General features: G+C 46.2%; 2 protein-coding genes across 5 annotated transcripts in view; one reads left to right on the top strand and one right to left on the bottom strand.

Moving 5' to 3' along the window:
• FAM69B (family with sequence similarity 69 member B) overlaps positions 1 to 8556 on the top strand; it is a 23307-nt gene extending 14751 nt beyond the window's left edge. Inside the window, exons 3-5 of the mRNA XM_019540920.1 lie at positions 2320 to 2427; positions 2954 to 3130; positions 5251 to 8556. Of these exons, the coding sequence (XP_019396465.1) occupies positions 2320 to 2427; positions 2954 to 3130; positions 5251 to 6063 (1098 nt within the window). The 3' untranslated portion in view covers positions 6064 to 8556. The remainder of the gene's footprint in view (positions 1 to 2319; positions 2428 to 2953; positions 3131 to 5250) is intronic.
• Positions 8557 to 13866: 5310 nt separating this feature from the next.
• LOC109314007 (tigger transposable element-derived protein 4-like) overlaps positions 13867 to 22164 on the bottom strand; it is an 8625-nt gene continuing 327 nt past the window's right edge. The window contains exons 2-6 of one of the 4 annotated variants that reach the window (XR_002102196.1): positions 21325 to 21375; positions 19549 to 19599; positions 18527 to 18575; positions 16969 to 17026; positions 13867 to 14925 (exon numbers count right to left, since the gene is read on the bottom strand). Coding sequence is in view for 2 of the 4 variants with exons in the window: in XM_019540918.1 (XP_019396463.1) it covers positions 15481 to 16605 (1125 nt within the window). In the remaining 2 variants the exon portion in view is untranslated. Of the gene's footprint in view, positions 17027 to 18526; positions 18576 to 19548; positions 19600 to 21324; positions 21376 to 22164 lie in introns of all 4 variants that reach the window. The other 3 variants (XR_002102197.1, XM_019540918.1, XM_019540919.1) reach the window with 3 other exon arrangements.

Below are 22164 nucleotides of genomic sequence, written 5' to 3'. Positions count from 1 at the left end.
CCTCCAACAAGCCCTTTTCAACCTGTGCCTGGGCGTCAGTTCGCTCTCCCAGTCAGCCGGGCACCCAAGGGCAGGTGCGGCTCGTCTCCCACTCGGGCACTGCCTGCACCTGGGGCTGCTCCCGATCAGCCCTTTGTGGGACCCTCTCATCGAGTGTCCCCACCTGCATCCGATCAGGCACACAGCAGCTCCCAAAGACATTTGGGACTGGCTGAGGCCAGCCCCCTGCAACTGCAGATAAGGAGAGTCAAGAGGATGGATTTGCCTGGGGGGGGCGTTTGGACAGGGCTTCTGCTGCCTCAAGCAGGGGGTTGGACTAGATGTGACCTCTGCTCTGTGATTAACCAGGTAACGAAGCCTTCCTCCCCAAAATCAGGACCCAGCACTTTGTCCCTCCCTAAAGAAATATAATACCTGTGCACAATAAGACACCAGCTGTAGTGGGACTAACTCCAGGACACAGACCTCCTGGGACTGGAAAATCTACCTTCCCTTCCTCCCCAGTGCATGCAGCTGCCGTGACACGGCCTTGTGTGTGCTTATTAGGTCTGCTGGGAGATGCTGCTAATTGGCCTGAGAGGATGCTCTTATCCAGCTTCTGGTTCAGGAGGTAGCCCATAGCTGCCACCTAAGCTAGAAAGAGCATGGCCACATCCACACTGTGCCAGGAGCTGTTGTTTTGTGGCCCCTCACCAAATCCCTGGGCTAAAAGTCCCATTTCCAGGGTTCCCTGGGTGTGCTGCCCCCAGATCTGGGGCTGGCCCAGAGATTTCGGGGGGGTGCATGGCTTTTGTCCACAACTACATGCATGCCAGACAGAAATTAAGCAATAAATCTGGGACTTCAGCAGCAGCGTCCTGGCTTTCACAACGCAGCATGAGCCCTTCCCCGTCTGTCCCGGGAAGAAGCTCTGACTTGGTCTCTCACAGGCCCTCGAGCATCAGAGGGCTCCATCCCATCCACCTGAAAGCGAGCCTTGTCATTTCAGACGCTCCTTTCTGCTGCATCCCCTGCACACCTCCTGGTCACACTTTCCAGTGGGGTTTTTCCTGTTGCCGCTGTATGAAGGACCCACACAACGCAGGAACTGGACAAACTGACTAGCAACCACACGCTGTTATCAATGCACAACTTACAAAACAAGGGAGTAGCTGTATATTTTTTCTACTCTGTCACTTAGGGTCGCCCTGGGTATTGTATTACTCTCTAACACGAGGCTAGCAGTCACTGCAGGCGGATCTGCTTTTAAAGCAGGAGATTTCCCCTCTGAGCAGGCTGAAAGCAAAGCAACCAGCCGAACCCTGGCGATATACAGCAAGTTGGCATGGGCTTAATTATTAGCCAGTCCGAATGCTGAGTCACACCCAGTAAGTCTATAGTAAATGGTTTTTGATAATGATTTTGTGTGGGAGCTCCCATCTCTGAGAGCCACTTGAGGATAGCTATTTTTTTAAATTAATGAATAGCTGGCTATCTCCAATCCTGGGTAAACAGGAAAGAAACCACAGGGACTTCTCCTCGTTCTGGGCTCTGCCCATAAAAGAAACCCAGCCCTGTTTCTGGCAGGCCGCGGATTTCTTGGGGTGATCGCAAGGGTGCGGCTGGGCTCTCGGGGCCCGTTTACCCCCCACCCAGAGAGGAGCAGACTCCTTAGTCCTGAGCGCCTGGCCTTCACATCAGCCACGGGAGAAGAAAATCGGCGGCAACAGTGCGCAGGCTACAGCGAAGCCTCCCCACCGTGGCTGGCTTCATTGTATTTATGTGCACGTGGGTCGCAAAGCCAGAGCCCAGCTGCCTCTCACCCTTCGCTCTGTAATGCACCGGGCCTTCCCCACCATAACTCGCCCTAAAGTCACTGCAGAGGCCAGGCTTCCCCATTAACTGGCGATGAACGCACTGGTAGGAGCTCAGGGAGCTGCAACTGTCTGGTCCCAGTGCAGAGAAGCAATCAGCAAGTAGCGGCACGCTCAGCTGGTTTGACCTGTGGGGAAACTGAGGCACGGAGCAGTAGCGCTGTACAGAGGGCTCTGGGCACCCTTGCTTGAGGAAACAGAACTGGAAAGGAAGGGCGCAGGGGGGCCTCGGTTGCTCTGGAGGCTCGTTGACAACCCGGGGTTGAAGTTAAACCGGGGGAATTTGCTTCTCGTCCGCTCTGGGCAGCAGCACGAGCCAGGCTGCCTGCGGCTGGGCTGGGGCCACGGGGTAGGGTCGAGGATGGCAGGTGGCTGTTCTGGGAGCTGAGCTCCAGGCACGGCTCCTCCTAGCGCGGGAACGAGCGACCCTGCTAACGAACCGGTTCACGACTCTGCCTCTCCCCAGTGCGACCAGTACAAGAAGGGGATCATTTCCGGCTCGACGTGCAGGGACCTGTGTGACGAACACACGCTCGTGTTCCAGCACTGCCTCTCCTCGTCCCCCACGCAGCAGGTGGGTAGGGCTGCGCGGGGGCACTGGCGCGGCAGGCACGTGGGATGTAAAGTCTGGCTGGAGGGAGAGGCCTCGGGTTAGTGCTGGGCCTGCTTGGGAGGTGACTCGAGTGTAGTGGGCAGCTCCTCTAACTCATGTCTTTGGCTTGGGAGGCTGATGTGCATGTTCCCCAAACCTCCACCACCTGCTAGGTCAAGGGTTGAGCTAGGGGAAGGTCCTCCCCTCTTGCCCCTTTGCGTGGTGCAGGATGACAGAGCAATGCAAGGGACGCCTGCCCTGCCACTGCCTGTGTCAAACTCGTTGGGCAGCTCCAAGTGTCCTGTCCCCGCAGCGGCCAGCCTGCTCTTCGCTGCTGGCCAGCGCTCAGGCTGTTGAAACGGGTCCTGGAGCCTCATTAATCTCTCCCCACGGGCTCACGGCCTCTGGGCTGTCCTTGCATCCCTCCCTCTCAAGAACCCATCAGCTAATCCCTTCCCTTGACTTTCCATCCATCCCTGCTTGACCGCTTCCCTTTCCTTTGGTCCAGGTTTACAGCGGGCTCTGGAAGGAGAAAGAGGTGATCATTAAATGTGGCATCGAGGAGGCCTTGAAGGTAGACAGCAACCCCGACTCCGCTCCCCGGAGGGACCTAGTTCTCTTTGACAAGCCAACCAGAGGGACGTCGATGGATGAGTTCAGAGAGATGCTCCTGAATTTCCTAAAAGTCAGTGTGGCGCAGAGTGAGCTCTCTGCCTGTGTGTTTCATGACGGTGTATTATATCCCCTCCCTCCTGAAACCCTGGGGCCAGGGAATGGCACTTGGCCCTGTGGAGGGAGCAAAACTAATTATGGACTTCCCTCCCTGTGACAGCACAGGGCTGAAGGTCTCTGTCCAGAGCCACTGGTTCCAGGGTACGGCTTTTCATGCAGCATTTTGTGATACTCAGGATAATACCGGTAGTGGCAGATAACAGAGGAAGAGACTGGAGGAACCCCTAGGTTAGGAAACATGCCAGAAAAGTCAGGGGACAGTCAGTGTGAATGTAAATTCAACCCTCACGTTGATTTGAAATTCACTGAGTCAAGACTTCTTGAACATTTTGCTGGTGAGCGTGTTCATTTCTGCTGACTTTTAACTCTGAAACATAAATGGATTTTAAACCCAGGCTCCAGTTCACATGCCTTTCTAGTCCCAGTCAACTTCCAAGCAGTTATAAAGACGCTCTCCACTTCCCTCACTGAGATCTTGCACACCTCCAGTCCTGCACGCGGCGTGTAGCCTTGCTGTGTGCGGCTGTGTAGCTGTAGTTCGCTCCCAAGCTGGCCATATTTCTGCTGTGGATGAAGCAAGCCCTGTATTTTGTGTTACAGAAGCGTGTTTACAGAGGAGGAAGAAAGCCTCCAGGGTGAAAGATGTCCCTTGGCTATCATTAGCCATGTGGATGTCACTCTGAGTTAAGGCCTGTGACAGCTTATCTCCAGCCAGGCTGGCAGATGACATTGGAAGTCACCATGTTAGGAAAACTAGCAAGGCTGAAATTAGTGACAGTCTCCTCCATCTAGAAGAACGAGGTGGGGATCAACGCTGTGCTCCAGGCAGAGAATTGTCAAACTCATTCGATGCAGATGAAAACCAAGGTTTTCAGGCTCCTGCCACGCATAGCTACAGGCCTCCTCGTGACTTTCTGAGAACCGGCATCAACCTTAACTCTAAAACAATTCTCCTGGAACGGATCAATTATTGGACTCCAGTCCGCTGCCAGACTTACCATAGAGTAGCTGTTTCAGAAATTTGAGGAACACTTGTGCTGCTTTCATACCAACAGGCTAGCTTCCTTCCCCTCCTACGAGCTCATTTGTCTAGCTGCACTTGCTGGTAGGAAGTAGGTTAAAACACAAAAGATGTAGCTCACAAGAGCAGCCTCTCAAAGCTACATTAAGGTAAGTGCTATTCTTTCATTAGCACAAATCTCCGCTGCCCCTGGGCAACGTAGCAGTTCACCACACAGCATGGCTGCACCTAACACAGGTAGCTGCTCCTTCCTTTGACTTTCAAATCGTGTTTTGCCAGTTTGCTTTGCAGAAATTGAACTTTTGTATCTTCTGGAATGAGGGTGTCATTCCTATTGCAAGCGGGGGGTCCTCTGAACACGTGCCTGGAGGCATTGAGTCAATAGTTGCTGCATCTCCCTTGGGACAGGTCCCAACTGTGTCAAGGGCTTGATCAGCATTTGCTGTACTTAAGCTGCACCCTTGAAGATTTCTTAGGGTTTGGAGCACTCTCAGGCTGCTCCAAGCTGCTGGTGCATATACCGGTCCAGCTGTAATCATTGGGGCACAGCAGGGAATTTGCACTGCAGTTGGTCAAGAGGAACATGTTAGGAGCAGAGCACCCACATACTCTGTTCCATGGGTTAATATATACTGGGGTGGGAAAAATTCAGCCCAGGGGCTGGATCTGGCCTTCCAGGCCATTCTATCTGGCCCACGGGGCTCCTAAAAAATTTCAAAAAATAGTATTTATTTGTTCCTGGATGCCTGTCAAAGATGACAGGAGTCAGGGACAATAGGACCCAGGGGAAACTGGCAGCAGGACCCAGCAGCAAGGCCCCTACAGCCCCGCCTCCCCAACCAGAAGCCCCTGCCTAGCAGAGGCTTCTGGCCTGGGACTGTGGGGTGTTCCTACTTCCCTGTGCCGGAGAGGTAAATGCAGCCCTTGACAGCATGCCAAAACTTGGTAAGTGGCCCTCCGCCCAAGATACTTGTCCGCCTCTGATATACACAGTGCTCAAGCAGGACATGGCATGTTTAAAGGAGCTGATGCAATTCCTCATTTACTTGCAGTCTAACCTCGGAGATCAGACATCCCTGGCAGCCTTGGTGAACCAAATCATCACGATGGCCGACGTGAACCGAGACGGGAAAGTGTCTCTGGCAGAGGCTAAGTCCATCTGGGCGCTTCTTCAGTTGAATGAATTCCTCCTCATGCTCTCCCTGCATGAGAAGGAGCACACCTCCAAGCTGCTGGGGCACTGTGGGGACCTGTACATCACAGAGAAGATCCCTCACAACTCTCTCTATGGCATGGATGTTCCTCGCTTCCTCCAGCCACTGCTGCCCTCTGCCATCCACCGACTCGTTCATCAGTGGTTCGCCCCAGCTTGGCCCAGGAGAGCCAAAATCGCCATTGGCCTCCTGGAGTTTGTGGAGGAGATATTCCATGGCACGTACGGGAACTTCTACATCTGCGAGACCAGCTTTAAGAACGTGGGGTACAACGACAAGTATGACTTCAAAATGGTCAATCTGAGGAAGGTGGCCACTGAGATGACAATCAGAGGTTTCCTCAAAGGACGTCACTGTGAGCAGAACGTGGACTGCACCTACGGCAAGGACTGCATGGCCACTTGTGACAAACTCATGAAACAGTGCAAAAACGAGGTGGTCCAGCCCAACCTGGCTAAAGTCTGCGGGCTCCTGCAGGACTACCTGCTGTACGGAGCGCCGTCTGACCTGAGAGAAGAGCTGCAGAAGCAGCTACGAACGTGCATGACTCTGAGCGGCCTGGCTAGCCAGATGGAAGTGCACCACTCACTTGTGTTGAACAATCTCAAGACTTTGCTGTGGAAGAAGATTTCCAATACCAAATATTCCTAATGGGGAAAACACAGCTGGGGGTTACCAAACTGGAATTTCATGGTGGGGAGGGGGTCCAGCAGGTCTTTCCTCATTTGCTCCCCCAGCAGAAACACGCCATAAGCAGGGAGCTTGGCATAGCTGCAGCCCCTTTTCCTTCTTGAAAAAAAAAGCATCCTGACCTGAACCACTCGGTAGCATCATTGATAGCATTTTTTAGGCCTGTGAGGGTATGATGCAGAGTAGGAATACAGACAACCTGGCTGAATGGGACTGCAGGAAGAAGCTGATGGGGTGGGGGTGGGGGAGAGAAGCAGGGTCTAATTGTAGCCATCTTTCTTTTTAATCCAGGAACAATCAGAAATGGAAAAAGAGGGAAATAATTATCGCGTTGTTGTTGTCACATTTCATTTTGATGAACACCTCTGATGTAAATAGCTTTTATGTGACTCGCATGGGTACATCGATAGGAAACAGCAGCCTTTTAAAGACCAGCTTCCTTGTGATATTTTTGAATGGCGGGTTACCATACCCAGAGGAACCTGCACAATTATTAATTTTTTTTAACATCTGAATCAGGCACTCTCGAATGCAGCTGTTGTGTAGGGAGCAGACAGAGAGGCTTTTCCATGTGTGCTTACACTTTTGGTTAATGTTATGCATCTATTTAAAGTGCCTGACTTCTGTAAAGTGGGGGGCTGGGAAATTCCAGGCTGCTCAAATTGCTGCTAATACTGGCAGAGGATGGCATGGCTGCCTGCTAGAAAAATGAACCACCCCAACATGTTGTTCTGGACATTTATAAGAGGAGTGCAGTTGAAGGTACACAGTGATTCCCATGAACCAGATCTATAGAAAGTCTCAGACCTAAGACACACGGTGAATACAGTAATGTATATAACTGCTATGTGCTAGCAGTTAAGGTATCTCATTCCAGACTTGCTCAGGGCTTTCACTTGTCAACCCCCCTGGAAAGGGGAACGTGTCATTACTAAGGCTGAGATTCTGAGCCAGAAATAATGGGGGCTGCGCCGCTCCCTTGTTTGGGGTTGTCCACAGAAGCTGGCATACCGCACTAGCTCAACAGGCTACCTGGGCTCGTGTGGGCCTTGGGCCTTTTTTAATAGTACAAACTTTCCATATAAAGGGAAATCAGCAGTGTTCAAATGCCAATTCAGGTCCAAGCGCTTTGCTTCACTTAATCATTTTAAAATGAAGCCAAGCTTTGCTTGCAAAAGCAAAAAGCTAATACCGCATTAGCGCGTTTCTTTGCCCACGATTAAACGGAGGCAATACTTCAGTTGGCAACAAGGAAAGCCTCTCAGTTGGCTGCCTGACCACTCCCTGCTTTCAGACTCCAGACCCCATTTATGTTCAATTATAACAACCCTTTCAGGCCACGGATGGAGGGGAAGAGTTTAATTTCTGTAAACTACAGTTAGCTTGTTCTCCATTTTCTAAGCATTTTACTCATATTGACAGACCATATGCCAGTTATCCAACAACAGTTGGTTAGCGAAGCGAAGCGCACATTTGGGAAACAATCAGTGGAAGAAAAAAAAAAAGTCCCTCTCGAAATATATGGCCTCTGAAGGCAATCTTTAGTGTCACAGCTCTAAACTTATGAGCCCTTTGGAGAGAAGATACCAGCGTTTCCTTCTATTAGTTCTATAGGATCATCATTACCTCTCACCGTTATTTATGGAGAAAATGTTTTAGTGTCAGCGATGCTTTAAATCTAGCATGCAGTCATTGTAACTTGCTTCCCAGAGAGGCCAGCTTTGCAACACAGTAATTCATCTACCAGAAGGTTAAGCATCTTTGGCTTTTCGATCATTTATTTATTTATTTTGGTGTGGAGGTACTCTTTTTGTACAAGCAAGCAACATTTAACTTCCTATCGACGGTGCAAAGATGCAAGTAAACTGAAGCTTTAGACTGGCATACGCAGGGCATCTGCTGTTATAAAAGGTGAGAGTTTGGGAGGAAAAGATTTGGAGGTTTTCCAGTCAGCCAGGAATTCAGTTTTAATGATGATAAATTCAGATGTAGTTGCCATGGCTATTGTTCTACTATCCTATATTTCTATGGCAACCAACCACATTGACAAATTATTTTTGCTTTTCTACTAGGAAAAAGGTGCTTTTCAAAATATATATACACAAATAATCCTCTTCAAATTTCTGGAGATTATTATTCATAGTCCAGTTGCTTTATAAATGAAGGCTTGAAAGCTGATTGTAACCTACATTTTCCCAGAGGACTGGCACTGTCTCTTTACCTTTTAAAGAAGTCTTCATGCCACTGGTTTTCCAAATGAACAAGGAGTCAGGAGGTTAAAAGTCAGGAGGTTCGTGGATGATATAATGTGACTGTAAATGATATCAAAGTCCCTTCTCTATAAGAGTCTACAATGGGAAAGTGAAGCTTGATGCTGAAGGTACCCTGTGTGTCTAACAGAGATAGAATTAGTTAAGCCAACGGCTATTCAAATAAAACCAGTATTGACAAAAAATGAACACTCCCTCTCCAAGTCATTCATTTACAGTTTATAGTAATTTCCACGGTGTGCAGGTACGCTGGACCGTTTCCACCGTTCCCCAAAATCTTGCATCCTATTTAGAATGGGACTACATCCTTCCTTTCCTGGCTCGAGAGATGTGTTGCATTAAAGGAAATTCTTACTCCCATGGTTTAGCATGTGTGGCTCTACACTAGGGTAGTGGCAGGGCGGCAGGAGGGAACAAGGCTAAAGATGCATTGCTTTGAGTGCAAGAATTTCTCAGACTTGTTAAATACTGCGCAGTTATATCAGGTAAGGAGGAGACAGAGCCTAGAAATCCACAGGGAAGGCCACACAATCCAGTCTTGCCTTGCACTAGCATTGTAGACCGATGCCAGGTTCAAGTATTTTTAAACAGTGCAGTCTAGGCATGAGCAACATTTCCCAGCTTCGGCTAGTGGAGGCAGAAACCAGTTTGAATAATGTTCTGTATGTACTTGAAGAAAAAAGTCACAAATGCCAGAATGGGTAAAACATATATTACTTGCAAGGTTGCGACTACATAAATGCAATTCATTTTAGAATAGTTTGCGAAGTTTTTCTCTCTAAACTGGCACTTAAATGACATGTCATGACAGATTGGGAGGAGGTGGCTGAAAACTTCTAATTTCTTTACACATTATTTCATCCAGCTGCTCTTCTGAGAATATCTGAACACAGAGGCAAAAATGGAAAATGCACAAAGATCAAAATAGCAGTAAGAGTTTATTCTTAGAGCACTAACAAAGCTGATTGGAGAAGATGTCAGAGAATGTATTTATACCACTGCCCGTTGTGTTCATGAGCTGTAGTGCTTACAGTGCATTTCAACTAGTGCATCGTAGGCAATGAGGTTACAAACTAGGAGACTTCAAACACCGACGCTGAGGAGTTTCCTTTGCTGCTGCCATGATTGCTAGGTTACACAAACCCTGAGGCATCATCGGTGAATGAAAGAAGAGCCCCAGGATATAAGAAAATAAGAATTTCAAATAAATGAAGTTCTTAAAAGTAAGCATCAAGTGTAAGCAGCAAATGAATGTGTGCACTTAAAGACCTTACTCGTTAGTCAGTACAGCTTCTGAGTGCCTTGCACACTATAAATAAATACGATTTTCTCTTCTGATTGCAGCAGGGAGAAAAAGTCTTCCGCCCATTGTTCAGCATCTCTGGATCGCCAAAGTCAGTCGTGACTCAGGGACTATTTAGACTAGGATTCAGTTCACCAAAGAAAGACAGGTTTGCAGAATTAAACTGGTTTTCCTGGAAAGTTGTTATGATAGCTAATTGAAGCGCAAGTACCCGATGTATTTAGTTACTTTTTAACGCCCATTCCTTGCTTTCACTGACATTAACTGGAGTGCAGCAGCTTTGTACCTTCCTGCATCTGCGTCCCAGCATCCCAACACAGTGGCGTATGGGCATTACTCAGATATCAGGCAGCTAATATGCTATGAGAGGGTGACAAGTCATGCTAGCATAGAGCCAGACGTAAGCACCTGTGCTGCTGTTAAGTCTGTAAGAACCTAGGGTCATAACCACAGACAACAATTTGTGACCTACCCATATCAAGTTGCATTTCTATATTGGACTGTGGAACTAGTGAACTGCCAGCTTCAGGAGATGGGTCATTCAGAAAAGAAATTAAGGGCCTGGGACAGCTTAGCAAATGGTGGGCTATTTTCTGCATTCCTTTTTTCATCACAAGGATTTGTTATGTCACTAATACCACCCAGTCGTTACTGTGTAATGTCAGTGTGCTCCTACCTGCCGACCAAGGAGGAATGGAGCATTAATGCTGAATTTTAACATTGAGTAGGTCGGACTAGGAAGGCAGAGTCCTTGTTCCATCTCCCAAATCAAAACCAGAGGCTGGGCAAGCTGGCTTGCAATTGATGGGAAGCCACTGCCTACCTAGAGGGGCAGGCACCAGACTAAGAGTGCATGAAGCCATGATAAGCCACATGGTTAAAGAACCACGTCAGTGTAATGTCTGTGCCGAGGGCCTGCAAGAGGAGGGGTGTAAGGAGGGTGAGAGATGTACCAAGGACTTACCTGTAGTATGGCGCTGCCACCGCCAGCAGAGCCCCATCGTGGGCACCTAGCTGATGTTTTCTGCCACATTCGTGATGTCCCTACCTGCCTTCACTATCCTCCCATCCATACTGGGAGGGTGGAGAAAGCAGGAAGTTGGGTGGGGTAGGTTTGAGGTATATACCTCCTTAGCAGACACAGCGATGCCAGGGAAGTTTTTTTAGCTTAGAGCAATGGGGGCCAACCTTCTTGGCAGGTGTGCTGTAAATTAGCCCCTTTCTCTGCCTGATCTGTTGCTCGGCTTTCTGCTCGATCTGCCACTAAGCCACCTGCCCCCGCTCCTATCTGACCTAGACCTAGGCTGAGCAGCTCTCTTCCATTCTTTAACCTGATACTGTCCCTTTGCCACTCAGCAAGCAGGGGATTACCCTAGGAAAACAATCTTGAATTTTGGCTCTTGGTATTGAAACTGGTCGCCTTCACAGCCAGAAAGAGCATTACCCAGCATGCCACAGACCTAAGCCCTGGGCCTTCTGAAGTCTATTTTGAATGCAGGGATTTAGGTTTTTTTAAGCTCAAAATGGAAACCAGGCCTTGCCAAGGGTAAACTTTCAGTTTTTCAAGCGCACTCCAACAGATTGGATCTGGCTCCCAGTTACGTGCTGAGGTTTTATTCCTTTACTATTATGCAAATTGCTTCCTCTCCTTTGGGCTCCTACTTTCACTAATATTATAGAGTGGCAGTGGTTTCCAGGCATATTGAATAAGGTTCAATACAAAGCCCCCATCTTACTACCAGAGCCAAGAGCTGCAGCTAGAGCCAAGAGCAGTTAATGAACCAATAGGATGCAGAGACCTACTTACAGGAATATCCATGTTTGAAGAAATGATTGCCATATAGAAAGCATCGCTTCTGAGGCAACCCTAAGCTAAACTGGTTCTTCACACAGGCTTTTACGGTAATATTAAATTGCATAATGTGCCACAACTGGAATTTTTAAACATTTTCTTAGTGGTTTCCAGTTTACTTAACTTAGTATCTCACTACACCCTTCAGTAAGATTTTCTCAATTACACCTCTGTGCTTTTTAATCCCCCAAATTTGTGCCATATAACTACATTTAACAATGTTGTCGTAGTTCAGGGCACATCCAACTATGCATCAGTTCTGTTTCTAACCAACTCAGATGTTCTTAGGACATGTAGTTTAATTTTCATTATGTAATAATATAAACTTGAAAAACGTCCCATGACAAATAAAAATAACTCAACCTTATATTGTGTTTTCCCGTAAAAAATAAACTATCAAAGGCCTGATACTGTATTAAACCTGTCAAAGTCCTAATCTGACCCCTCCGACGGAAGCAGCTTGGTGATGCACTCCCCTGCAAGGAACTGCACACAAAAATACCTTGAAAAATGGTTGAATTGAAGGTGAAGTTTCTGTGCTAGTCCATTTTCCAGACTGCCATCTAAGTGAATGCTTACAACATAAGGCTTGCATCTTCAATTCATTTCCTTGTATCCAGGTCCCGGAACAGCGATCTTTCATTACGCAAGAGGATTACTCTCATCTCTGAATCTCCAAGTAATCATCGGTTTAAGTCAGACCATTACCTTAATTATGCAGTTTGTCCAAAAAAGCCATTAACTTAAATTCTTCTCTGCATCTCATAAGATCTGTAATTATTCTGATCACTTTTTTGCACATTTATTTGCTTTTCCACTGAGACAGACGGAGGTCACAAAAGCTCAGTTCCTAAAAATTCAATATTTACATTTTTGTTATTTGCGACTTGAATACGCCGTAAGCGCTGGTAAAGACTTAATTCCAGAGGTCTCTACTGCACAGCGGAAACTGCTCTAAACGGTAGTAAGCCAATAATTTGCAAAGATTTTGGAGCCCCCTCTGCCCCCTTTCAAAAACATGGAGTGCTGACCATCTGCCCGAGAGCTGCTGTGTCTTAATGCCTCAATTCCACCCGATCTTTGGCTATTTCTTTCCAGTTTTGTCCGTGCTGATTTGTGAGCAGTACAATGGAACTCAGCACGTTTCCTGAGGATTTCAGTAAAAAAAGAAAGCTCTACCTGATAAGGTGAAGTTTTCCAAAAGCCTCATTAGGTGCTCACTACCCCTTGTGGAAACCTTGATCTGATTAAAGGCTCGTGAGAAATCGAACATGTATTTCAGGGTTAAAAGCCAGTAATTTTAAATTAAACAGTCACATCTTAATGCATGAGTCTTCGCACAGCAACAACCACAACAACCTTATTAGCATTCTTTTAGGAATCCACTGCTATTAGGCAGTCCCTTTTCCCAATTAAATGGCTCATTTTGCAGCCAGCAGCTACCCGCTTGGTTAATGGCACCTTTGGCCCCAGTAATGCCCATTTAATGAGGACATTTTCCAGCATTTAGCACAGTCAGATTTTGTCAGGCTATTCGTCATTACAGAGCCTTCAGGAGTTTCAGAATGCTAAGTGTAGTCATAACCCATGCATCTCTCGTCACCTGGAGAGCAGCACAGTGCAGGGCCACTCCCTCACCACAAGCAGAGGTGTTTCACAGCTATCCCAACACCTTACTTCCCGATCAGGGTCCTGCAGGATAAGGATGTCCTAACATGTAAGCAGAGAGGGGAGAGTCAAGCAATGATGCAATTGGTTTTAACAAGTACTTAGGACAGACTTGCTATTTAAGTCCACACAGCCGCTGGGGTGCATCTGGCAGACCCATCACAAAGCAGTCACTCCCACTGCTCTGGTGCCAAATCCTGCAGCTGAAGCTAGGCAGGAACCTGGGAGTGGTCCAGAGTGTATGCCGAAAAGCATTCATGACAGTGAGTGCCCATGGGGAGTCCTGAGAGGAGCTCAGCACTGCTCTAGAAAGGTACAAGGACATACTTTCAGGATGTGTTCACTTGCTCCAATGCACTGAGTGCCAAGATGGGCTTCACAGCATGGAGCTTGGCATGGAGGCGGGGAAGACAGGGTCTTTGGGTCTGAGTCTCGTGTTATCATTAACCAGGTCAAAACATCTCACTTCTACATAACCCACTTCTTTTCATCTGAAAGGGCATCACACCAAACTTAAGCCAACATCTTGGCTGGGAGAAGAGAAACTGTATTTTCTTGTACTCAGTCTACCATGCTGATTCAGTAATTCCATTGTGGTAGTACCAACCTGTGGCACGCACTGTCAACTTTTGCAGGGTTTGAAATGATGTTGTACCAGACAGCTGCGCTACGAGTCAAAAATGCCTTTTCCTTTATTTTGGTGTAAGTCTTCACAATACACATTTGGAAACATACAATCAGTGTAAACGATCAAGCGTGTCTACAAGATTCCACATAATTTCACTGCTGAGACAGTTGTGGGGAATGGAGTGCTTTAACAGCTGAGTATTACAGTTGCTATATTAATTCATTAAGATTAAACTGTAATTGAAAAGTCCTTAAACGCACCCACTACTTTAAAAGGTAAGTGCTGGACTGGGTGTGTGAAAGCCTTAACACAAATCAAGAGTCTAAGAGAAAAATAATTTCATGCAGAAACCCCCCCCTCCCTTCCAAAACTTACCACTTTGTTCAGCTGCTACAAAGGTCTGTGCGTATCCTTTCTTTACGGTTACAGACTATAAAGCAGCATAACACTTCCTGCCTGCCTCCTTCTGGCATAATTATGACACAGCACTCATATTTATGTCTCAATGGGGCAATAATTGATCATTAATAGGCAGTAACGAAAGGAAATATCACACATGTAGCCCTGCCAACTAACTGAAGTGGCATCTATCCACAGTAATTATTTAAATGCAGAGATATAGGTCTCTGAATCACTAATGCACAAACAATGGTCCTGTTCTGTGCCAAAGTACAAACCAATATTAATATGCAAACATCTGAAACTTGTAGGTTAAGGATAGCAAAGGTAGCTGTTAGCTATCCTCAATAAATGTGACAACATTAATGCTGTTCTCGTCACGTGCAAATGAATTTTATTGTGCTTAGAAAGTATTACACGCTTATAAAACATAGAAATAGTCCATTTACAACATGGGAGCTCTGACCATTTCACACATTAACTGGAAAATTCGAGTTCCAAGCAAACCTCACTGGACAACGATGTTAGACAATTTCAATTCTAAAGAAAATAATCCGTGCATTACGAACGTATCTTTGATGGTCAGTCACCTGCTCTTTAAGGCTTAGAGAAATGGAAAAGTGGACACACCTGAAAGAAATACACACTGAGCATTTTTCAAACAGAAGAGGGAGATGGTCTCAGAGCTCAGTCAAGAAGCAGGCTGTAGACATAAGGTACAAAGAAAACAGTACCCGGAAAGTCTTTGAATTCCACGAGGAGACATTACAAGTTGAATTTTAAATTTCCCCTGAGATAAACGATCAAAATTGCACTGTTGTTTCTGTGCAAGATGAAATTACCAATCTAGCTTCAGTGTCCAGTCTAAAATTAGCGCTAATAATTCAAAAAGGTCATCAAAACTTACAGTTTAAGCATGTTACATACCAATAGCAACTTATAAAAGGAAGTTTCTATTACAGTCAACGCCTGTTAGTAGCAATGTGCCAGTGCCTTGGGGCTATATTGTTCCTAAAGCAGCTGTTACTGGACGTGCCCAACCAAGAGCAGCCCGTTTTTTGATATGTAAGACAGGTAGCCAAGGGCAGCATGGATTAAGTTTACACCATAAAAATTTTCAAGTTTTATTTTTAGGTTCAAATGACCACCAAGTCACCACTACTGACAACCAACACAAGCTAAATTAAAGTCATGCTCCACAAAGTGCATTGCAATTCCATGCTGCTGAAATCAGAAAAGGATCAACTCAAGGTATCACTCAATCTGGGGGAAGAACTCTGTTAATCTGCTCTGCTTCTGCTGCCATTTTGTTTTGGAGATGGGATTTGATGTCTTGAAGGGACCTATAAACCTCGTCTCCCAGCCTTTCTTGCCGTGAGAAGTGCCAAACCATGCTCAAAGCCTTCAACACGTCTGCATTTGTGGGAGGCAGAATTTCAACAAGATCATGCTCACCCACTTGTCCCGTCCCCTTATCATCAGTCTTTTCAACCCACGGATGTTTCTCTGGTCTAGTGGCAGCGGTGCCAAGGAACTCCCCAACGCTTGGCTCTCCAAACCTGGGCAAGCCCTCATCCCTAGCTGCAGCATCTGCCGCACTCTCTTTTGTCATTTTACTCGTGAGTGGAATATCATTTGGGGGGGCAGCACTTTCTTCTGCATCCCTGTCTTCCTCCTCCTCCCCTGGCACCGCATGGAACTTTACTACCTTGCCCCTTCTGAAGCAGCTGGAAATTAGTTTTGGTTTTACATCCTGCCATTCTTCAGGCAAGAGACCAAGGCAATCTCTGTTTTGGGAAATAGTACCACCTTCCAGCTTCTCTGTTTTTATTCTGAGTCCACTGCCAGGGAGCTCCTTCAAATAACACCCAGTCTTGTCTGCACTGTAGATGTCAGCTAGAGAAATCTTCTCAGGAACCTGAGGAAGTCTCTCAGCCTGCCACTGCACAGCTGCTGACAGCTTGCCCCTCAACTGCTGCTCTCCTTGCTCCTTTTTGTATGTAACGTTGAATCGTTTCTTCCACCTGCTGAACCAACCATCACTCGCCTTAAAATCACCGAGTCCAGCTGCAGCAGCAAGCTGGAGGGCCTTGTCCTTGATGATAGGTCCTGTAAGCACCGCTCCTTCTGCCCTCTTTGCCTTGAGCCAGTGAAAGAGTGCCCTGTCAACATCAGGGGCTTTCCCCTCCCGTTTGCGTTTGCGATTGCTTTTTGCCTGGCCATCCTCATAATCAGACAAAAGCTTATCCTTCTGCTTCCATATTCTACAAACAACTGATCTGTGCAAGTCCCACTTGACGGCAACTTGGTTCTGATTGGCTCCAGGAACTTGACAGGCCTGAATAATCTCAACTTTCTCTTTAAGGGAGAGACTTCTTGGCATTGTGTCCACAAGCTGCTAAGCACAGCGAGGTCAAGCATCTCCTGATCCAAAAATGTTGCTCTTAAGCAGCAGCTGTGTTGCTGATACCAGACAGAAGATGCACTGCAGGAAAAACACTGCCAGGGGAAAGGTGGCTGGTAGGTAGCTGTTGCTCTTACCCAGTGTTGCTGCCAACAGGCATCGACTGTATGTATAGTTGTTTTTTTCTTTTTTTATTGACCTGTCCATGTCCTTTAAATGACCAGACCTCAGATGCTACTTCAACTCTAGTTTTGTATTCCAACTCACTGGCACCAGCCATTTCGCTAACACGAAGTATTGGAGTATTTTATTCTTGCTACTAAAAGATGTCATAATACTTACCTTCAACAGCTTTGCATTACATTTCAAAAGAAATCAATACTGTCTTCCTCGAGTGAACCTTTGAAAAGAAAGCACGGAATATCAATTTTTCGCAAAGCCAGGTGGTTTTGAAAACTACTTCTGACCACTGAGAATTATAGTCAAACATACGAAATTCAGCGAACTGTTAATTTTGCTGGTATGCCTGCAATCAGCAACATTCCTGGGTTCTACGTGTTTCTTGGTCCTCCCTTCCCCATCAAAGACCATAATTGAAATACATAATACAAGCCATGTGTACACCACCAGAACAGTCACAAATGCTTCTAACTGAAAGAATAAATGCCCAGAATTTTGTAAACTGTAAAAAGTACTCAGCCAAGCAAGCACTATAAAGGAATTGAATATTATGGCTGGAAAGGTAAATCAATACTTTTTGTCTTTCATTAGCAAGTACTTCTAGCCCCATGAATTAAGAATTGTAGCTAGGCACAGTAGAAGGTATGTGTGATTGTGCTAATTAAGGGGTGAAGGTACCGAGGGCTGAGCACTTTTGGGGAAAAACAAAACAAAACTGCTTATTGGGATGGGGATTCTTAGTAAAATTCCCATTTACAGCAACTGTGCTTCTAAGTAACTCAGGCACTCTGGAAATTGCCTAACTTTAGGTTCCCATCTCTGAAACTCCTGGCTCATTCGTTGCATTTCCATCTGTTTTTTGTTGCATTTTGTTTGTTTTTCAGGTGCTTTACAAATGTTAAACCTCACTACACTCAAGAGAGGAACTGAAACATTATCAGCATTTGACAGACAACAGGATGCCAAACAGCTATTTCCCCAAAGCCACAGGGGGCAGCAGCAGAGGCCTCAGGAGAGCCCAAGAATAGAATGGTCTCTTCCACTTGTCCTTGTACACAAGGATAAGGCCTTCTCCTGACATGGATAAAACTAGCTTGCGATTAGCTGCCTTTCAAAGGACATTTGCTCCATAGTCTACCATCTCCCTGGAGAAAGCAGGCGTACTTCGAAACAATGTCAAACTACCACTCATCGTATAGGTTTCAGAACAGAGCAGATGCAGGCTCTCCATCTCTGCCCCTTAATGACAAACCATGAAATCCAAGGCTGTAACTCTCTCAAGCCCAGGACACCAGAGAAACACCACTTAAAACATCTAGTCCCCCACCAAAATTGTAGCATTGCAATTTAAATGTAGAATCACCCCTCTCTCCATTTCTGATCGAGTAAAGCATGCCATACGAAAACTCAAAAGCTGTAATAACTGCAGCTTTCAGGTGCTTTATCTTAAAGAAAGGTTCATGATAGCTCTTATGTCTTTGCCCCCATTCTCTCTCCAATCTAAAAAGGTTTTGCAGCCTATGTTTGTATATCCGGTTCTAAAAGTCTATCTAATCCTCATCTAGACAAAGGTTTAGAAGGTGCTCAAGTTGAACACATCTTAAGAAGCAAATTGCTTTGTCTACGCTGCACTGGATTGCTGACATCTTAGCAAGCGAACTGCAACTGCTGCTGCTGGTTTCTAGAATCGTGATTTAGAATTTACCATGTCCAAGCTCACCTGACTTCTAGGATGAAGACTTCTCGGCCCATACTGTATTCACATTTTTCTAAACCAACAAACAAAAGAGACAGTGCATAACAATTACAACCATTCTAAAAGCTTGTCACTGGAAGGAATTAAAAGCAAGAGAGATGGAAACAAACTGCAAAGTTTGGACCTAGAATTTTTCACATTCCAGGAAAGCAGTGTTTGGGCTGAGGCCCACATTTGCATGCAGAAGGGCATACGTGTATGTATGCTGGGGAGAACATTTATTTCCATTACAGGATAAGCATAAGGACAGCTATAGCTGACTGCCAGGTATATCGCAGTACACACAATCAATGCATAACACAAAGCTTAATTTTCATACTTTTCCTTATACAAATAATGTAATCCCAACCCCTCCTCCCACATGCAAATAATGTTCAAAGCAATGACATAAAAAAGGACCTTCTCTTCCCCTTTACGCTACTGTAGAAATCACTAGCCTCAGGGAAGACCAGATGAACTATACAGTACTCATCACTTCCAGCCTGAAAAATCAAATTCAGTCCCATTTGTAACCAATGAAGATAGCTATCGGATAGCTGTCCATCTAACACAAAATGATTTGGGGAATGTTAGCGCAACGTTCCAGTGCACAAGCATACAGGTAATGAAAAGCATCACTATAATCTGCACCAAATCAAATAGGTACTAAGTGAATAACCATCTCCTCCACAGAGGAAGTCTTCATTGGCAGGGTGAGATGGAAAAAATGGTCCTGTTTTTCCACAGGTGAAGCCTGCTCTGGCCAGAGTGGGAATCCATAGGTGTGAATCCAGCACTTTTCATCATTTAGTATTAAGAGAAAAAAGAGTTGCATGTCAGGCTGTTAATCATTCTGAGTGCTCGTGGGTTTCAGAACACCGAGCGTAGACGCAACCTCTTTCTTTCGCCACCTAATGACACAGCTGTGGCACGACAGCCACATCTGCAACACCTGTAGGGGCATGGAGTTACCAGGGAGCAGGAAGCCTGCGAGAAACTTGGCTCACCTGAGTTTTTGGAGGAAACCTCCCAAGTTTGTAGTGTTCACATTCCTTTCCCTGCAAAACAACAACAAAAGCCGAAAATGAGAAGAGCATTTATAATGCCTATTTAGGTGCACTACAGACGCTGGCTATTTGGGCATCAGCCCACTGCTGACAACGATTTGGGAGATTAAGTAAAATGACAGCTGTTTCATGTCCTTGTTTTTTCTTAAGTTTGAGTTTTCACTGTGGCAGGAAAAAGCAACACTCTCTGACATCTCAACTTCTCCTCTACCAGCTAGCCCCAGGTTAAACTGGAGTACATTTTATGACAGGTCCCCACTCCCTGCCCCCAAATAGCATAATTAGTAGGGATGCCATTTGGTAGTCTGCCTCTCTTCAACAAATTAGGCAGTGGCAGCAAGGAAGCAATTGAAAAGCAAATCCCATCCTGAAAAGAAGAAAGAACCATCTCATGGGTAAAGCTGTGGCCTGGGAGACTAGATCCCCAAGATCCAATTCCTGCCCATACCAGCAGCTTGTTATACGACTCTGGAGTAAAAGCCGCTTGGCTCTCTTTACACCTTGGTTTCCCACATAAACGGTACAGATTTAGTGGAACAGCTCCTACCACTCCAAAGGATAAACAGACACTGGTCCACAGAGTTTCATCAGTGCTTTCCTACGACAGCACCAGACGTACACTGAGAGGCACATCAGGAATAGGAAATGGGAGGTTTCCAGAACATATATATGCAGTTTTTCCAAGGGCTTCCTAAGAAAGCAGGTTTATTTATAAATGATGTCAGGCTATTAATCATTCTGAGTGCTCACGGGTTTCAGAACACTGAGCGTAGACATAGCCTGTTTCTCTCTGCCACCTGATGACACAAAGATGGCACAGCAGCCACCTTTGCAACGCCTATAGGGGCAGTTACCTATTTAACATGGAAGAGTGCATATGAAAATAAAGACTAAGGGGGCTTAATTTCATCAGCGAAGAGGACACTGCACAAGCTGAGTCAAAACAAGAACAGATCAAGGAGCAACGAGCTCAAGTTGCAGCAAGGAAAGCTTAGGTTGGAGATTAGGAAGCATTTGCTTACGAGAAAGGTAGTAAAACGCTGCAACAGGTTACCCAGGGACGCGGTGGACGAGCCATCCTTGAGGGTTTTCAAAACTCGCCTAGGCAAAGCCTTGGCTGGAATGATCTAGTTCGGGCTGGTCCTGCTTGGAGCAGGGGGTTGGACTAGATATGACCTCCTGAGTTCCCTGCCAACCCTCGTTTTCTGTGATTCTAAAAGAGCTACAACAGCTATAAATAGCCTGAAATGCTAAAGCCTCCACTGAATAACATCTTACACAACTAAATGCTTACAATTCATGCACCGCTGTGCACATAAAGCCCTTGCTCTGCCTTCCTCCCATCAAGGAATCCCTTGGACAGTCTCTGCTGTGTTTACAATTTATAGATTATAGGGTATCTTCTAGGCTGACCTCTGGCACAGCACAAGCCAATTTCAACATCAAACCACTGCATGCTTAGATTATCTGAACACAACCAATTCTTAAGCAGGTGTTTGTGTCCCAACTGCTAAGCCAAAACGCTTGAAATTTTTACACTGTAAAAAATACAGACATGGTCTCATGGGCTTCTACTGCATGAACAATATTAGGGAAGCGCATCATATTTTTAAGCAACCCCTAGCAACAAAAAGCTCCCTACAAGACGTCACACAACGTGCTGTGCAGACCATCTCACGTAGGTGGTTTTGTTATTGGGCCTGAATTCACACTCACCCGGCTTCTCATTTTCAGGACGAGGCTGCTTTTCACTCCATTCTTTGTAGCCTGCTCAAAAATAATAATTAAAAAAAAAAACACCAGAAAGGAGAAAGGTGACAATGAGTCCAAGGGAGGCGTCTAATTAAACTAAGGGCAAAGCTGCTTTCCTATTCTCCTCAGTTCACAAAGCAAGCAGGCTCTCATTTCAAATACACACACACACACGCGCATGCAGGCAAGTCCTTGACTTGAAATGTTTCAAGTTACAACAAAATTAGGACACATGGCGGACATCTATAAATCTACGCCCAGTTTTGACTCTGGGATGCTGGATCCAATGCGATGCCCTCCAGGAACACGGGCAACGCAGTTTGCAGACTTGTTTGCTGGCAAGGCGTCTGCCCAAAGTTTCTCAAAGAAAGCATCCAAGGAAGCCAGCGAGACTCCCGAAAATCCTGCAGCCAGGACTCCTGAAAAGACTCCAGCCAAAAACCTTTCAAAAAGTCCTTCCAAATCAATACGATCGCTATTCACAATCTGAATACATTGATGTAGCTACATTACTCATCTGTAATTGATCAACTACAAAATTCCGGGTTATTTTTGGTGAAAATAGGGTCTCAGGCCTCGGTTCAGAAACCGACCCCCCGGTTGGGGAACGTCGGGGCCCAGTTACGACGTTTCAACTTCAGACACTGTTTTCGGGAACCGATTGTGTCGTGAGTCTGAGGACTGCCTGTACACACACCTATGGACATGTACATGCACGCAGGCAGACACCCACACCCCCAGCGCACATATATGTGAGCGCGCGCGCGCGCGCGCACACACACACACACACACACATGCACGCAG

Source organism: Crocodylus porosus, unplaced genomic scaffold (genome assembly GCF_001723895.1).
Source record: "Crocodylus porosus isolate Cpor-Errol unplaced genomic scaffold, CroPor_comp1, whole genome shotgun sequence".
NCBI lineage: Eukaryota > Metazoa > Chordata > Crocodylia > Crocodylidae > Crocodylus > Crocodylus porosus.
This window is presented reverse-complemented; position numbering and strand designations above follow the sequence as displayed.